The sequence below is a fragment of the Netta rufina genome (assembly GCF_964035555.1).
Source record: "Netta rufina genome assembly, chromosome: 4".
NCBI classification, from domain to species: Eukaryota; Metazoa; Chordata; class Aves; order Anseriformes; family Anatidae; genus Netta; species Netta rufina.
The window spans coordinates 16,039,730-16,056,848 of record NC_140127.1 but is presented as its reverse complement, the minus strand read 5'-3'; the positions used below and the strand labels follow the sequence as shown (position 1 = coordinate 16,056,848).

Below are 17,119 nucleotides of genomic sequence, written 5' to 3'. Positions count from 1 at the left end.
AACATAAAGAAGACAATAAGCAGGGAACAGAGAAAACTCTGAAATTCCGCGTTTAGCTGATAATTTGAATCTGATAACCTGATCAGATTACACGAAGATATATTTGTTCCATCATCAATGAACATCTTCAAAAAGAGCATCCAATCTGGTTTGCCAGATTCTGATACCCAGATGCATATGTCTGAAAGAGGATAACCGTATGCACCTTCCTTCAAAAGGTTCTGTTAAGAGAAGAGCTACAACCATATCTCCTGCCTCTTCCCACCTCTCCGTCCCAGCCTGTGATTTTCTTAGTGACTGATCAAAGACATAGAGCACGCACTCATTTTGCGACAATGCTGGCAACTATTTCACTGACAAAGCAGAGGAGGCCCCCAGGGTTCAGTTACTCCAGAACCGCCACTGCTGCACGTGTGCTGGAGATCCTAATTTCTGTTAGGATTTAGAGGAAAGACATATATATGCAAAGGCAGAAGTCTGTGGCCTGAGGTTTGCAATTTTTGCTTCCATTCTGTCAGAAGTGAGAGCATAGAGAGCAGAAATAGCTCTTGATACAAGGGTTGGGCTATGTTCAGTCTCTTTTATATACTCTTCTATGTTCAGTCTCAGTTCATGCACTGATGAGGCACCATTATATGTATGTTAATCTATTCTGTATACCGATGCTGCAGGATTAAACAGAAATAAATCATAAACTTGCCTGAAAATATTCTCTCAAAGTTTACTAGCACAGTCTTTTTTTCCATCAAAACTGATGCTAATTTCAAGTGGGATTGAAACTGTACTTCAAAGGAAAGAGGATTTTTAAACACTGGTCAGGCTGGGGGCTGCTCTTGCAGCCAAGAAATGAAGAGCAGTGTTGCGGCAGACACCACTAGATGGTACACTCTGTGCATGCTCTGGAGCTCACGGGCTTCTGGCTGCACTAGTCCACTGGCAGCTTCCGCATATATACAAAAGCTTAATAAAATGTGAGAAATATTTTCTAAAAACAAATGTCAGCTACCAGGTTTATGCTGGAATGACTGGTAACTCATGCCATTTCTTAGTAGAGTAGTCGAGGGGGAGAAGAGGGAAAAAGTGGTCTTTTACTACATCCCACCTGGTAGGATAAGGGACAGCCAAAACTCCTTTCCTTGGATTCTCCCCTCAGTATGACAGGTAGTATCCAGGGACAAGAACCAACACTTGTCCTTTCCTTAGCCTATGATGCCAATGCCACTTCCAAATGAAAGATCCAAGGTCCTAACCAATTAATTACCAGACCAACTCCTGTGGCGAAGGGATCCAATCTCAACAACTATGATGGCAGGGGAGAAAACCCTATTGCTGGGCTCTGTGGGCTGGACAGAAAGTCTGGCATTGACCTCTGCAGGTTTTCAGGAGACCTGAGCTGCTCAGAGGTGGCAGTCACTCCACCTGCTCCGGAAGATCTGCACAAGGTGCAGGCCTGCTCTACAGGACTGCCAGGGGCGAAGTACCTTTGTTCTTGAAGGCCTGGGAGCTGGACAGGAACTGCTTTGTATTCATTAATCAGTGACTCTCCTAAGATCCCAAACCAACATAGCTCTTTTGCACATTTACAATGGAAATGAGCATAGTTTACCCAAATGACCTCTCAGAGTAGCTGCCTTCCCAGATAATGCCTACGCAAATGTTATTTCACATAGACCATGAACATGCCAGACAGATCTCGCTGCCTGGGCCTAATCACTCCCATCGATTTCTGTTTTTCCATGCCAACGTAACCTTTGAGGCTCGGGACGTGTCCTCCAGTGGCAGGCACACATTTACTGGCCAGCCTGTCAGATTCTTGCAGCATGCCCGCTGACTCCTTGGAGCATCGTCCTCCTTGTATTTCATCAGCAGGCAGTCGATTTCGAAGTGAACGGCACCCCAAGAATCAATCAAGTACTAGAGGCACGGTGGGCTGTGGTTACCTCCGAAACTGCACGCTCTACAACCAGCAGCTTGGGCCAGATAAATCAAGCAGCATATGACACACACGTTATCTGTACATGTGCAGGACACATATATTTGTATCGATGGCAGGCACTGAGCGTCTTTAGACCACTCCAGCAGCAGGGTGTGACAGCTCCTAAAGACCTGAGAAGGGCCTACCTGCATCTCAGATGCTCAAAGAGCTAATCTACTCACTCCCTGCTGATAATTTGTGTTATGGAGCACTTCAGTGGAGATCTCATTGTATCTGTCACTGTATTAATGCCTAGTAGGGAGCATCCTTTGCTTAGCACATAAAAGCTGAGAGCAGAAATGGTAAGGCAATGTCAAGAAAAGAGGTAAGCTCTCCAAGTCAGAGCTGCAGGACAAACTGCACGTTCCCAAACACCACCCAGGCTCCTATCTTCTGCTGTACTACCCTTGGCATGGGAGCGAGGATTCAGAGAGAAAATGTGGAGCTGTGCTAGAGATGCATGAATTCCCTGCACTTAGACAAAAATCCAGTGCAGATTTCAGCACAGGAGGAATTAAGGACTGTATTTACAGCATATGGGACTTGCACAAGTATTTTTGTCCTTCAGTATGTTTAAACTCTGTTGACAAACAGCATGAAACATGGGCTGTGTTACTCTGTCCACGTCAAGGTAGGACTTTTTAGATTTACAGACAGGCACAGCTGCTTTTGACGTGAAGGTGATAGGTGTGTAAAGAGAGGCACAGACACGCAAGTAACCTGTGTGTGACTCCTTGAGATTTGTGAGCTTCCCAACTTATCTGTAATTAGCAGGTAACCAATGTGAGACAACGACAGGATCAAATTAGAGGGCCCTGCAAATGCCCTGGAAGGCAGAGCATGCAAGCCTACAGCAAGAATCGCAGGGCCATTCCTCAAATATCGCCTCAATACAAGAGGAGGAGGTTTCCTCCTCCCCTGCCCTGCTTTACCCCTCCCCACCCAAGTCATCGCACCGAGGCTGCGCTGACTGAACTGCTGAGGAGCAGAGTTTTCAGTGCAGCAGTGAAAACAGTAAGGCGTGGGAAAAAGGAGTAACCAACATTCCTCTGGAGGTGGTGTGTGCAGGCAGCAGGTAAAATGAGTAAATTAGCTCTGGTCAGGAGGAAAATCATAGGGTGAAACCTCACGCACCGAGACAGTGCAGTCACCAGCTGGACTCTGTTCCTGTTTCTAAGCCGAGCTTGCTGAAGTAACTCCACCTCTGCCTTCTACTTCCTTGCTGCGGGACAGGGACTGTCTCTTACAACCTGTACGCTCACCATTTGGCACAACACAGGCCAGCCTCGGGGCTGTGCGAGATTTGTACTCAAATGTGCAGTCAGATTAACCCTCTTCACTCAGTCTGAGTCACCCCAGTGAAGCTTCACCAGCAGCCTAAATGCATCCAGCCCCCGTGCAGCTGAGGACTGTATCAGCCAAATGCTGACATCAAATAGAAATGCACTTTACTTCAGGGTTTCTTATTATTTCAGGAATGCAAACAGCAAGTGATGGTGTGTACTTGGAATTTACCTTCTTCTCATTGATGTCCAGCAGCTCCTCTTCCTCCCCTGCTTCTTCCGGCAAGTCTTTGATTTTATTCAGCAGTTCTGCTTTGGGTGCTGAAACATTGTAATAGGCAGGGCAGGTGAGCAGGGTTACGGGAGCTTCCTTTTCTTCTCTCCTACACCACAGTGAAGAGAAAGGAGGAGGTCAGTCTGAGCCTGACTTTTCCCATGCCTAGATCCATGGTGTTCCAGCACTCCCTCTTTGGTACCTTCTCAGTGCTGCTAACCACGAAGGCAGTGGCTGATTCTCACCATCAGAGGGTGCACCTCAGCCGCTTTCATCGCTCTCCCTGCGCAGAACAGCACAGCTGCTCTGTTTTAAGTGTTGACTGGTTAACTGCTCTGACCAGGAACAGATCCTTGCTAGGGGAAAATCAGCTCAGCTCAGCTGGTGATGGGCAAACTGATCATTTTATTTGGCACCATCATGCATTACCACTCACTGCTGTGTAGTTCTCCAGCTATCCTTTGGAAGTCTCTGCTACACTGCAGGACTTGGGCTGATCTTTTTGTCTGTCTGTAGTAAGAAGACACCCCCACCCCTCCTTTCGAAACTGGGCCTCTTGTTAGCTTTCTGCCCACCACTGGTTTGGTCCTGATTTTACTGTTGTACCTGTGTTCTTTGGACTGAATTGCTTCTGATTACAAAAATTTAGAAAGCAAAATCAAACAACACCTCCAGAGATGGTTCCTTTCCTGTCCGGTCACCAAGCTCGGCATTGTTTTCTACGTGGCCCAGAGAGGTGAGCTCAAAGGCCACGCACAGTCAAGCTCACGAGAAGGGGCATTCAGAAGCCCCCTGCCAGTCCTTATGCCTAGGACCTGAGAAACTCACTCTGCCAGTGAGGAAAAATTTGGCAGTCTTGTCCTTAAAAGCAAGCAAGCAGTGAGTTCTGCTGTGACATTGACCCAGAAGCCAAACAAAGAGTGCTTACGTGTTATCTTCTGCTGCTGTCCTGATAGATTTCTTCTGTGTCATCTTCCTTTTCATGTTGTTCTCCTTCAGCAAGCTGGTTCCACTGGGGAAAAGCCCTTCCATTAAGTCCATGGTTGTCTTCATTTTGGAGTCTGGATCCAGGATATCAGCCAGAGACTTGTCTTTATGGACGATCTCTTTCGCCAGAGCCTCTGACTTAAGGTCCTCTGGGCTCTTTTTCTTTGTCTTCACTGGAGGAGCTGTGCTGAGTGTCCCGGAGTCTGGGCTGCCCTTTTCTGACTCTCCGGTGTTAGCTGCTGGCTCTCTGTGGTTGCTTTCAGGTTGAGTTGTGGGCTGTCTATCAGAGCTTTGAGGCCCTTCAGAAGAAGCAGGTAAGTGGTGCTGCTTATCCACAGCAGGTGGAGAACTAGTCCTCTTTGATGCAGGCGGTGAGAAGGACCAATTCTTTGCACCAATATTCGTGCCCAACCCTGTTATCTCCCTCTTGGCCAGGGCTTTGGGAAAGCTTCTGAAGCTGTTATGGACAGAAAAATTCTGTGAGATGAAGGTAAACTTACCACACAGGATTTCTGTGAACAGATGATGAAGGCCTAAGACAAATACATTTTCTTTCTCTCTCACTCATTTCTGTCTTTGCATTTCAACACAGAAAAGCCCACACTATGAAGCTACGGGTGCCAGATGCACTTTGTGCCCTTAACCTGGATGCTGCTGTTTTGTCATTCCATCACAGAACCAGCGAGTGACAAGTCAGTTTGTTTTCTGCTCATGGGATGGGGACATTGAATCTCAGCACCTTTGAATGCCAGCCTGAGCAGTCCACACTTGATTTGTCCTTTTTTTGTTGGAAAAGCCCTGGCCAGATTCTTCTCTGATGGAAGGATCCCTCCTCCTTCCTTGGGAGCAAAGGAAGCTGTGCTGAGTTAAACCAGCTGGGCACCCAGCCCAAAACCCCATCCTTCAGGAAAAATTCACTATACAGAGTTACTGTGACATATTTGTGTTGTCACTTCTTGGCACGTGTTCACTGTTTCATAACAGGATTGTTTCATACCAGGTCTAAAACGTACTCTGGGAAGTCCAACAGTTTGGAAAAAGACAAATTTTCATAGTTCTCTCTCAAAACGCAATGACTGGATGGAGTAAGCAGCCATTTTAACTCTTCATGCTGGAGTGAGTGAGAAGCTACCCCACTGAAACCCACTAAGGAAGTGCAGGAAGAATGAGACCAGGGTATTTCCTCACTCATCACCCTCTTTGCTTTGCCCGCTAAGCACCTGTCAGTGCATCTGCTGATGGACCACAAAACTTCTTGTCTTCTAGCTTTCTGCCCTGCCCCGGCCACATCATTTAACAACACTCTTGGCAGCCAGCAAAGCCTAGCAGCAGCGAGTCTGTCTGTCTGTCCCTCTCCCCTTGTAATGCGTGCAATCCTCCGCAAGATTCCCGCTCAGCTAGCAGCTGCGGGTGGGTTGTGGTGGCACGCAGAGCTGTGGAGGTCAGTCACATTCAGCTGCAGCCCTGCATATCTTACTGTATATGGCCCTGCAATGCCTGAGACGCGGTGCGACAGCTCTCCCTTACCTCGCTTTGTCCTCCTCTGGGAGCCTGGTGGATTTGTCTCCAGCTGCCCCATGCCCCTCAAGAGGAGGTGGGAATTCCTCTGTGCCGTTCACAGAAGTGCAAGAGCTCAGCTCAGGAGGAAGAAGGGGTGGCGGTGGGGGTGAGAAGGGTGGAGGGATGCCCCCGAGCTGGGAAGGCATGACAAACACCTCGTCGTCTTCATCGTCCTGCAGCAACGGCGGGGGCGTGAGCTGCAGGCACGACTCCGAGATCCGGAGGTGGGTCTCCTGGGGAGAAGGAGTCTCTGGGTCAGAAGAAGTGCTGCTCTGTGTCGGCAGGGACTGCCACCTCTGGGAGAACCTCGGCCCAGCTGCCGGAGGAGACACCATAGCTGGTGGTGAGCTGTTGTCTTTGACTGAATGAGCCCACATCACCTTGGCTGGGAGGGATCTGTGCGGCAGCCCTGCTTTCCTTCTCCACATGATTTCTTCTGCAGGAGACTCGGGGGATCTATCCTGAACAGCATCCAGAGACTGTGCCCGTGTAGCACCACTGCTCTCAGGGGGAAGAGCATCTCGCTTGGCAATGTGCTGTCTCAGGGCCTGGCCGTCATCTGCAGTCAGAAAGTCTGAGGGAGTCTGTGTGGGCGTAGCAGGTGAGGACCGGCCGGATGCATATGGATTAAGAGGAAGGAACGTGGGTTTAAAGCCTTGCTTTTGCTCCGGATAGTGACTCCTTGCCTCTGTTGGAGATGGGACAAATGCAGAAGTCCTGGTATCCTGCCTGGAAGATTCTGAGGTCTTATGGCTCTCGGTCACTGTGGAGGACCTGGTGGCAACCTCGCTACCATGGAATGGATGGGGATAATAACTTGGAAACGCCATTTTTTCAGAGTGGCTTCTTTCTTTCTTGCTGAAAGACCTATAAAAAACAAGAGACAAACCACTTTAAGATTAACAATTAATCAATGAGCAGGAAAAGCTACTGTGCATCTTAAAAACCAAGTTAGACGACCATTTGAGGCCTGTGTCAGTGCCTGCTGATCCAGGTGAGGTGCAGTTAGTTGTGATACTGAACGGAGAGGTGAATGTAGTCTACTAATTTCCACTCCTACCCACCATCTCACATCACTTTCAGCGTGTGCTACATCACATACATGTGCACACACACACTGAACATCACAGCAATAACCCAGCAGAAAAATACCTTAGGAAAACCCGAGTAGCTGGCTTCCCCTCCAGCCTCACTTTGAACTCTGTTTATTACAGATGGGGTAGGTACTGACCCCAGTAAGGAAGATGACTTAACATTATCTACCACCAGAGTCTATTCTCAATTGCTGATAACTTTCACAATTTAAGTTTTATGGGCCAAACATTTGCCATTGCATTATCTGTTCCTTCTGGGAAGGTACAATTGTAATGATTCGACTGTCTTCAAGAACAAAGTGAAGCAAAAATTGCAGTATTTTGACTGTGGATAAAAATAATAATAAAAAAAAAGCTCTTACAACCTTGGGATCCCATTAGGAAAAAGAGCTCCATTTATATATGCAGGTGTTACAAAAAAAACCAAAGCCAAGATACTTCAACCACAACAGGATGTTACGGCTGCAAAGTCAGCAGATTAAATTATTCTTTCCATGTCTTGTAAAATGTTCTCATGTGAGTCTGAGAAATAGTGTCTGGCCTTTGAAGAAAGGATCCTGCTCAGAATATGTTGCCAAACCTACTTGCTCATATGACAATTTAGCTGGAAAACAAAATGAGCTGTAATAATAGCGCTAGCAGATGCAAGAGAAGATGGCCTAAAAGCATGAGGCCTACCATAAAACAATAAAATACAATAAATCTGAATTGCCAATGCATTTCCTGTTCTCAAGACTCATTGTTTGAACAGTCTAATGCTGCCAGCCCGTGATGTTTGAGACTTGGAGCCCAAATTTGCTCTCAGGCGTGCTGGTACAAATTAAGAACAACCTTGTCAAACACATGGGTCGTTCTGGCTTTATTCTGGCGTAACTGAGAATAGAATTTGGCAGCCTTTGCCTGGGGGTGGGGAAACTTCCCAGACAGACTGATCTTGGTATTGTCTGTGGTTCCTGGACAGTAGCAATGTGTATTCTTTTCAGATGCTCAATGTTTGTCAGAAACACCAGATGGTAATTCTCTAATTTAAAGCTCTCTCCTACTGTGGAGGCAACTGTGGCTTCCAAACTGGCAGAAAAACAGCCATTCCCAACAGGGCTTCTGAGCCAGCACCTGCGGGGCAGTGTAAGAGCACAGCACGTGTGGCAAGACCAGATGATCGCAGACCAGGGCTTGTGTAACTTGGCCATTTGATAGCTTTCCTTCCTCCATTAAGAAAGGCAGTAGAGATGGTCCCATCTCCTCTCCAGCACATTAAACAGCTGTGTCCCAAGGGAACACAGAAGTGTAATTCCTCCTGCTTGACACTGCCTCCCTTGAAGGGCCCAGGCATGCAGCATGCTGCAGGCAGAGGTAGGATGGTAACAGTTACATGTGAGAAGACCGGCTAGAAAATAGCTACTGGGGGCTGACAATCACAGGACGAAGATTTGCATCTCCTGAGAGATGGATTAAAGATGCTGCAGTAATCCCACAGCCCAGATGGTGACATACGCACTCACACTGGAGCGGGACAAGGTTCAACGTCACCCGACAGCAGAGATCCTTCTGTGAATCATTGGCATACGGTTAAGGTCCTGGGCTACCCATCCCTTTCAGTCTGCAGAGGATTCAGATCTTGTTCCCACTCAGAGTTAAATGCAAAACTGCCTATGGCTTCAGGAACGCACAGGCAGAGCCCACTCACTTCCTAAGCTCATGCCCACTCTCATTTAGTTCACTCCAAGTTCAGCAACACAAAACCCACTTCATTTAACAGCCAAGGCTCACAGGGAGTGCTCTGCAGCCTTTGTGCTGGGAACCTATGTCCTGAGAGTCAGTGGCTTTTTCCTGTCTTCTCCCATCCTTTTGTTCCATCTTTGGGGAAATCCAAATGTGATCAAGAAAGGAAAGCAACGTCACACCTCCCGGGAGAAAAATGCTCGCAGAGCATGTATGACGTGTAGCAGAAACATCATAAAACTGTTACATTAATACCAATAATCTTTGTCCAATGAAGCATGAAGATGAGAAACCTGTATTTCATGCCACAAAAAAACTTTTTTTCAGTCTGGCTGTTCCATCCCATTACTTGGAAAATAGGTTAGGTTAAAAAAATAAATAAGGTAGAAAATAGTTAATTGAGAATGATGAAATGCAAGCTCTAGAAGAAATGGGAAGGCAGGATGAACTAAAAGCTGTGTTGTTCTTTCAGGAAAAAAAAGGAGAAAGTTGGTCCAAATTGAAGAGAAAGAATGTGTTTTAAACAATCATAAAAGGACGTGCCTGAAGGCAGAACTCTAAAAAAACATCTATGTCTTCTTAGGGGCAAAAATTAGCTGTTTGGGCACGCGGAGCTCAGGGCAAACAGCTATTTATTATTTAAAAGTAAATACAGCACGATCAACTTCAGTCCCAGGGAACTTCAAAACAATCTGCTGCTAAGTGGATGGTTACCTAAGTCCTAATATTATGAGTTTTACGATTACACTTTTCTATTTTTAAAAACATTTCACTCTCCTGTTGCTGAGCAAATGTCCTGCCTGTGCAAAACAAAGCAGCCTAAATACAAAGCTCCCAGATAAATGAGATCTCTCCATTTTAGTCCATGCAGATGTTCTCTTGCTCCGGGGGAGGCAGCACCCTGCACTGGAGAAAGCCAGGCAGAGTGGGGCAGCCTGGTAGTTTTTCCTTTCGTATCCTTCAGTTAGGATAACGTCTGGAGGTGAGTTCTAACAGCAGATCAAACACATTTTGGTAGGCACATAACTTGCTGCTGCAGAAACAGGCTCCGAAATGGCAGGATTGCAGAGGAAGAATTTACAGAGTTAATGTCTCTAGCGGCCAAAAAAAGCTCTCAGCAACTTACTCCTTCTACCTTTGCTGGGCGCAGCACACCCAGAACCGTGTCCACGCAGACATTTGCTCTGGTTTGTCCCTACCCACCTGCTTACACAGACAACACATCGCAACTGCTGCTGGCAGTAGGGTGACAAGAGCTGGCCCTGCAGCGACAAAGGGGACATGAATGTACACCTACCTGGCTCCTGCGCTGATCACGTAGAAAGGATCTCTCACCATGGCGCCAAATTCACTGCTTTCCCTTCTCAGCAGCTCCTGGAGTGCAAAGGTGGTGTTAGCAGCAAGCAGGAATCAAAAGGAAGTAACAAAACACTGGTGCTTCCTCGTAAGAAAGCACTGCATGTGCCATATCGTGCTGGGTGGAAAACTGTGAACTGGTGGGCAGACTTATCCGGGTGAGCACTTTCTGAGAACCTCTCGGCTACTCCTCGCCTCTTGTAAGAGAGCTTGCCCAAAGGTATCGGTGGGACCTGTGTGCTCACTGCTGGTTTGTATGCAAGCAAGAGGCTGAGACATCATTAAAACAGCCTGAAACAGGGAAATTGAGCAGTGAGTGAACTGTGTCCAGTGCAAAATCAGGACCAAACTTCTGCAGAGAGGTGCTGAATGCCACGTAGGTTGGAAACTCCAGACACAAGCAGAGGTGCTGAGAAACACCACGCAGGCTGACACTTGGTTCTTTTGAAAACTGAAGTGCAGGACCTACCTCTTCTTTGGGCACTTATCTCATCTAAAACCAGAGACATTTTGGGTTTGAAATAGCTTCGTAAATCGGGTTCTCTCTGCCCTACAGCTCCTGCCATAGGACACCAGACTGTTACGAGACACGAAAGCAAGTGCCGTGCCTGCTTTTGAAGATGTTGGTATTTGCTCCCAGATGACCTTTTCATCAGCACAGAGCATTTCAGTGCTTGTTCCCCACACCCCTAGTTGTTTGCTTCTTTGGACAGTGCTGCTCTAGGGCAAGGGTAAGAGCAGATCTTGATTTAGGAGGCCAGGAGCTGGGAGATATGCGGGCTGAGACAGACTAAAAAAGCAGAAGGGAAGGAAGGCTGAGAATCTGCTCGGAAGACTAGAGCTAATAATTCCACACGGCTATCAATTTCTTTATATCTTTAAACAAATTCCTGCAGTGACATTGCAATGTGATTTATATGCAGCCTGAAAGGAACATTATACACTGTACACAAGGCCCTGAAAAATATACAGTGAGGCAGACAAGTCTGCTGCTAAACTGGAAATAAACATTTCCCACAAAAAAAAAAAATCACACGAGGTCTCCAAAAAATCACCCTGTTGCTTTAGCTTTGTCCCCGACTTTTGTAACTGTTGTTTTGCATTGGAGACAGTTCAGAAACAAACTGAGCTAAGAGCACTCAAATATACTTCCTTTACAAACAGACACATAGTTGGGTGTATATGTTTGAAGTCAAACATGCCTTCCTGAACTGGGACTTCAGAACATGCTTTTCCTCACTCCAGAAGTGGATACAGACAAATCACTCTGGAAAACAGCAGGAAGGGCTCTACCCTCTTTCTGGACTTGAACTAAGACCCTGTGAGCGGGTCTGCACCGCTGTTCATCGTCTTCCTTGAGTCAGCTTCCAACAGGCAGAAACTCTGCTTTGTCTGCTGAACGTATTCAAGATTAAAAATGAGCTGACAGGGGGAACATAAAGATCTCAAGAACTTCCCTGTCTGTCCCCTGCCTGAGGCAGCAGGCTGGGGGACACGAACTAGGGCTGCTTGTTGTCCAACCTGGCACTGAGAAGTACATTGTAGTGATTTTCCTCTAACTGGATGTTGTTGTTGTTGTTGCTGCTGCTGCTCTGACTGTTCCTGTAGGCAGAGGAGCTGCAGTGTGGTTTTCACCCTAACTCTTTACTGAGGACTGTCCTCCCACTGAACACAAGGCTTCAGGACTGGCAAGTGCTGCGAAGTTGCCCACAGCAGAGGCTTTGGGAATACATTCTGGTTACTTGATAGTCACAAGCTGCTTTTGCATTCTCTTGATTTAAAAATGTAGCAGGGGATTTGAGGTCTGTTGAGAGAGGACCTTTAGAAGGAAGCACACAACGAGTCTGCGAGGATGGCTCCTTCCCCTGCTCCCTGGTCTGGGCTGTGTCTGAGAGCAGAGCGGAGCACTCTCGCTGTAGCCCCCTTTCCATTACTTCACTCGGTGCCACTTCGCTGCACCTCGACTTGTTCTGGGCCAGCAACAAGTGGAGGAACAGCAGGAGGTGTCCCCAGTCTCAGCTGTCCCTGAACTATGTGAGGCTGTCCAAACACTCGGGCTATTTGCAAGAAGCCTGCCCACCCGTTTGGGTTGTTTCCTCCCCCTCCCTGTGATGGAGCCCGGCATCAGACCCACCACTGCTGCAAATCTCCGTGGCTCGCCAGCTGCGAGGACCTAAATAGGCCCGACCAGATTTCAGCCAGCTGAAGAGCTGGCCTGGACAGTTGTTCTTTAAGCAGTTCGCCTGTTCCTGCTATTTACTGTCAGCAGAGGCAGTCAAATTCCCCGTTGGTGACATCAGTGCAATGTTCCCAACCACCAAGCAGGGGATGTGGAGAGAGCGGACGGCGTCTGCGTGGGGTTTTCTCTGCACTGCTTCCCCCCAGGGCTGGAGGCAAACACAGTGGTTACTTGGCCGTGTCTCTGCCCAGCACTTCCCAGCACTGTCGGCCACAGTGGGAACTGGGGCAGAGCACCAGAACCTCAAGCAGCCTTTGAGGTTCTCTGCTTTGCACTAGGGAAGTGAGACAAGACGAGTGGCAGCACCAGTGTGTGACCACCTTCATGGCACACCCCACCAGAAACGTCCCAGTGCCTCCCCAGTGATGCTGGCAGGTGAACTGGGACACCTCGGATGGGTTGGTAGGGGCAGGAAGGCCACAAGCACGTTATCATCAGCACAGGCACTGAAATGCCAGCAGCTCTGAAATCCCTGAAGCAGCCCCAGCAGCAGGAAAGCAGAGCAGCAGCAGCAGCACCCCACTGGCAAGCATTAAACCAGTGTCCTGGTGATGTAAATGGAACGAACCGTCTGCACTTCAACAAGCATTTAACCTCTGCAACCAAAGGAGTAACTGCTGTGACAGAGCAGCAGCCTGTTCCCTGATGTCTCCCCTCTTTCCCTGGTCTGGAGGGCCCTGCTTTCCCGAACACGATCCCGTTTGCACCTACCTGGTGTTTCTTATCCGCTGTGGGAGACGATCTGGACCGTGTGTGCACGGGGACACACCCCTTCCTCTGCCGATTGTCGCACCTGTCGAGCAAATCTTCCACAGACACCGACTTCCCAGATTTCCTGGAGGAGGGTGTTTTGAAGCCCTGCTCCTGCTTCCCAAAGCAAGGCTGGCCCTGCAGGCCCAGCGGGTCTGTCTGCGTGCCTTTGGTGAGCTCCGTTTTGGCCCTGTGATCCCAGCACCGGTCTGTTTTGGGGCGGCTCGTGAGCAAGCCGTCCCGGTGCCCTTTCTTCTGCTCATCTCCGCTCACATCAAAGCAGCCCACGAGCCCGGGAGGAAGGGTAGAAGACATCCGCCCCGTCCTGCCTACCCGCTCTACCGACTCTCTGCGGCGATAGAGGTTCTGGTCCTGGAGGGAATTCATGCTGGAGGCGGAGGAAAGGCTCTGGCTGTCCGGGCCTCCCGCCTGCAGGTAGGAGCTGTGGGAGCGCTCCCTGAGCAGCCCGACGTCCTGCGAGGACGGCCGCTTCCCCGTTTTGCGCTCGATGTAGTCGGCGAGGGCGTTCTGCTGGAGCTGCTTGAGCTCCGGCTTGGAGAGGCTGGCCGTGGAAGAAGCTTTGCCCTCCTCGAAGATCTTCCGCCTGTCAGCCACTGTGCGCTCCGGGAAGACAAAATTCAGGCTTTTCTTCTGGAAGGAGAAAGGCGACGACTCCCCATCGGAGATGCCCACCTCGTTCATCTTCTCCGGCTCCGAGTAAGAGCGCTTCTTCTGCTCCGCGGTCAGCCGCTTTCGGCCCCCGATGCGCGAGACGTGCTGTGCCTTGGTGTAGTCCAGGGCAGAGAGGCTGCCTTCCGTCGGCGTCACGCTGTGCCTCTCCTTCGGGGTGTGGGGAGACGCCGCTGTGCTCCTCACGCCCACGTGGGCCGAGGCAGGCCGCTGGGCTGTCCTCGTGGGTGTGCTCCCAAAGGGGGGGCTGATGCGGCGGAAGGAGGTGGCCCGCAGCACCCGGGACTGGGCGTCTTTGATGCTGTTCCTGTAGGCCCTGTTGAACGGCGTGTCCAGCTGCGACCCGTGGGCATCCTGGACGTTGTCCTTCCAGAGGACTTCCTTCTCAGGCTCCCCTCCCAACTGGAACGTGCTTCTGCTCCGCGGCAGCGGAGCCGCCCTCGTTTGCACCTCGTTTTCAGCAGACGGGCTGTAGAACTCACTGCTCCTCGTCTGCTTCGCCGAAGCTGCCATCTGCAGCTCCACGCAGTGCCAGTGAGCCTCGTCCAAATTCCCATTCCTGACGGAGGGGCTGGACACCCTGCCCAGCTCCCCGAGCAGCTGGACGGGCTCGCGGGAGCCGAGCTTGCAGCGCGTGTCCTCCAGGCTGTTCAGGGAGCACTTGGTGCCGGGGGGCTGGCTCGCCCTGCTGGGCCCGTAGTGCTGGCCAAAGCTGGGAACGCCGGCGCTGTGGGGCCGCTGAGTGCTTTGCTCTCGCTGCTCAAACTTGCTGACCTTCTCCAGTACAGAGCAGCGGGACTTGATGGGGTCTGGCTTTCCGTAGGGAACGCTCTGGGTGCTGCTAGAACTGAGCCGGCTCCTCCCAAAATCAGAGGTTTTCTGGTGCTGCAGCGAAGGGGGCTCTTCGTATTTTGGCTCGGCAGCATGGAACGGGGCCACGCTCGTGCCCTCTTCCTCCTGCCTCAAAAAGGCCTGCGGGTCTGCATCACTCCACTGTTTGGGCCCCTGTCCCCTCTGGTCCTTCTCCTCTTTGCTGCCGCTGTTCAAGAAGGACAGCTTGGCGCTGGCATAACCCTCACCTGGCGGTGTCTCCTTTAGCTCCGAGCTGCTTTGCCTCCTGGCGCTCTCTGCAATGTTCTGCAAGGAGGAGAAGCCGTACTGCTTGGCCTTGCTGTGCCCCCACTGGTGGGGAGTGGCAGCGTCTCTCTCGTTTATCTGCGTGTTGCCATTTCTGTCCTCCTGGGATTCAGCCACCCAGTCCTCTCTGGGCTGGTAAGGGCTTCTTCTCTCACCTGCATCCCTCGGCTGGGGCTGCGGGGCTTGCAAACTGTGTTTGGAGGCCTGGGCAGTGCTTGCGGTGTCGCGGTTGCTGTGTGCCACCTTGTAAGGTGGCAGCAGCTCCTCCTTCCTCGATGTGCTCAGGTAGACTTCTGGGCCTGCCGTGTTAGGAGGTTTTTGCTGGACAAGCTTGGCTGCGGCATCGTGCTTCCTCTCAGCGGCCAGGGGCTGGTAGAAGACGGTCGACCTGTTTGCAGTGCTTTGGTTTCCGTTCTCGTCAAAGCCCAGCGTGCTGCTGGCTGCCCCTTTGTCGTACGAGACGGGAAGAGAGGCAGAGTAGCCACTTTCTTTGGCCAGAGCTGGATAAACCATCCCGTTACTGCTCGCGGAAGGCTGGGGCACCTGGGCGTAGTGCGGCTCTGGGGAAGGCACCGGGTAGACCCCTGTAGGCAGCAGGGGCTGCCCGGGCTGGGAGTAGCTCTGCTTGGGCTTCACTGTGGGGCTGCTCTCGGGGCTCTTCTCCAGCACCGTGTGCAGGTGCCCTTCTCCGAAGTGGCTCTTGAGCAGCGGCCCCTGGGAGAGGGTGCTGGCAAGAGGCCAGGCCCCTTTCGACTGGGTTCGGCCGGGCTTGTTCAGATCGAGGCTGGAGCACGAGCTGGGCCTCTCGTGATGCCTGATGGCCGCGTAGCTGTCGCTGCGAGCGGGAGGCAAGGGAGGCCCCTTGGGGGGCTGGCTCTCACTGTCCGAGGAGCCCTGGGCTGGCTGCGCCCAGGAGGGAGCCGCGTTGCTCCGGCTGAAGCCATGGAGCCTGCCGTGGCCGCGGCCATCCAGCGGGGCCCGGGCCTCGCTGCTGGGAAGCAAGGCGGAGGACTTCACCTCGTACTCCTCCGAGATCCCTCGCTGGGCGTCGTAGACCGTCTTGACGTACCTGATGTCAGCCTGCCTCATCCCCTCCTGCGGGCCGCCCCGGGAGTGCACGCTGTCTGTGGAGCAGGAGTGCTCCTTGCCGAACGGCGGCGCAGGGTACTCGGGGAGGCTGGAGTTGGTGGAGAAGGAGCTGTAGGCCGAGTCTCTCTTGCTGTGGAGGTGGGAGAGCTGGTCGATGCTGTTGGTGGATTTGGCTGGGGACAGATGACACGGGTGGTAGCCAGGGGAGGAGTGCTCCAGGCTTTCCATGCTGCCCCGGGAGCTGTACTGGTCAGGACTCCTCCTCAGATAGCCATGCTCGTAACCAGAGAGATCGCTGGTCGAGGAGCTGGGGAAGAGCGAGAGAAGAGTGAAATCCCACTGTGAGCGGAGGAGAGGCACAACAACTTATAAGTGAGCTCAGAAGCAAGATGTTTAGCTTTGAGAAGTGCAGATGAAAACCCATATTTGGGCCTTGCTCCATCCCCTGTTTGCAGTCATCCCAGTTCACAAAGAGGAACTGCTTGACATTGCAACACATGGCTCTTATTTACCACAGCGGGGAGGGAGGAGGGAAGCACAGACAGAAAGACAGGGCATCTCTGGAGCCAGGGAGGATCAAACCCACCCATCAAACCTATCCTAAGCACTTGGGAAGCTGAATGAGGGCTGATGCCACCGAGGAGGAGGAGAGGAGTTCGAGAGGAGTTCTGGGGGGAATCTAATCTCTTCCTTTTTTCCCCATTTCATTCCTTTTTATGGAGATGAAGGCTATGCCCTGGCAGGCTTCCTGGAAATTCAGCTGTCCCGAGGATAGTTTGTTTGCTGCAAAAAGAGTAAGCTGACGAGACAGAGAAGAGATGCATGTGTTTGTGCGTGGAGGCAAGCGGGGGGGGGGCGACAATATTAAGGGTTTGAGGACAGCCCCCTCACCATGGCACTCCGCAGGTACAGGGGCACCTTGGCACCTGCTCCGAGAAATGTCAGTGTTGACAGAGGATTCGT

General features: G+C 51.0%; 1 protein-coding gene across 4 annotated transcripts in view; it reads right to left on the bottom strand.

The window, feature by feature from the left end:
- Positions 1-17,119, bottom strand: part of SHROOM3 (shroom family member 3) — a 36,321-nt gene that overhangs the window by 1,932 nt on the left and 17,270 nt on the right. For all 4 annotated transcript variants that reach the window (XM_084286434.1, XM_084286436.1, XM_084286435.1 and 1 more), the window contains 5 exons: positions 13,202-16,463; positions 10,193-10,269; positions 6,047-6,946; positions 4,461-4,976; positions 3,491-3,641 (listed from right to left, as the gene is read on the bottom strand). In XM_084286434.1, coding sequence (XP_084142560.1) covers positions 3,491-3,641; positions 4,461-4,976; positions 6,047-6,946; positions 10,193-10,269; positions 13,202-16,463 — 4,906 coding nt within the window. The remainder of the gene's footprint in view (positions 1-3,490; positions 3,642-4,460; positions 4,977-6,046; positions 6,947-10,192; positions 10,270-13,201; positions 16,464-17,119) is intronic.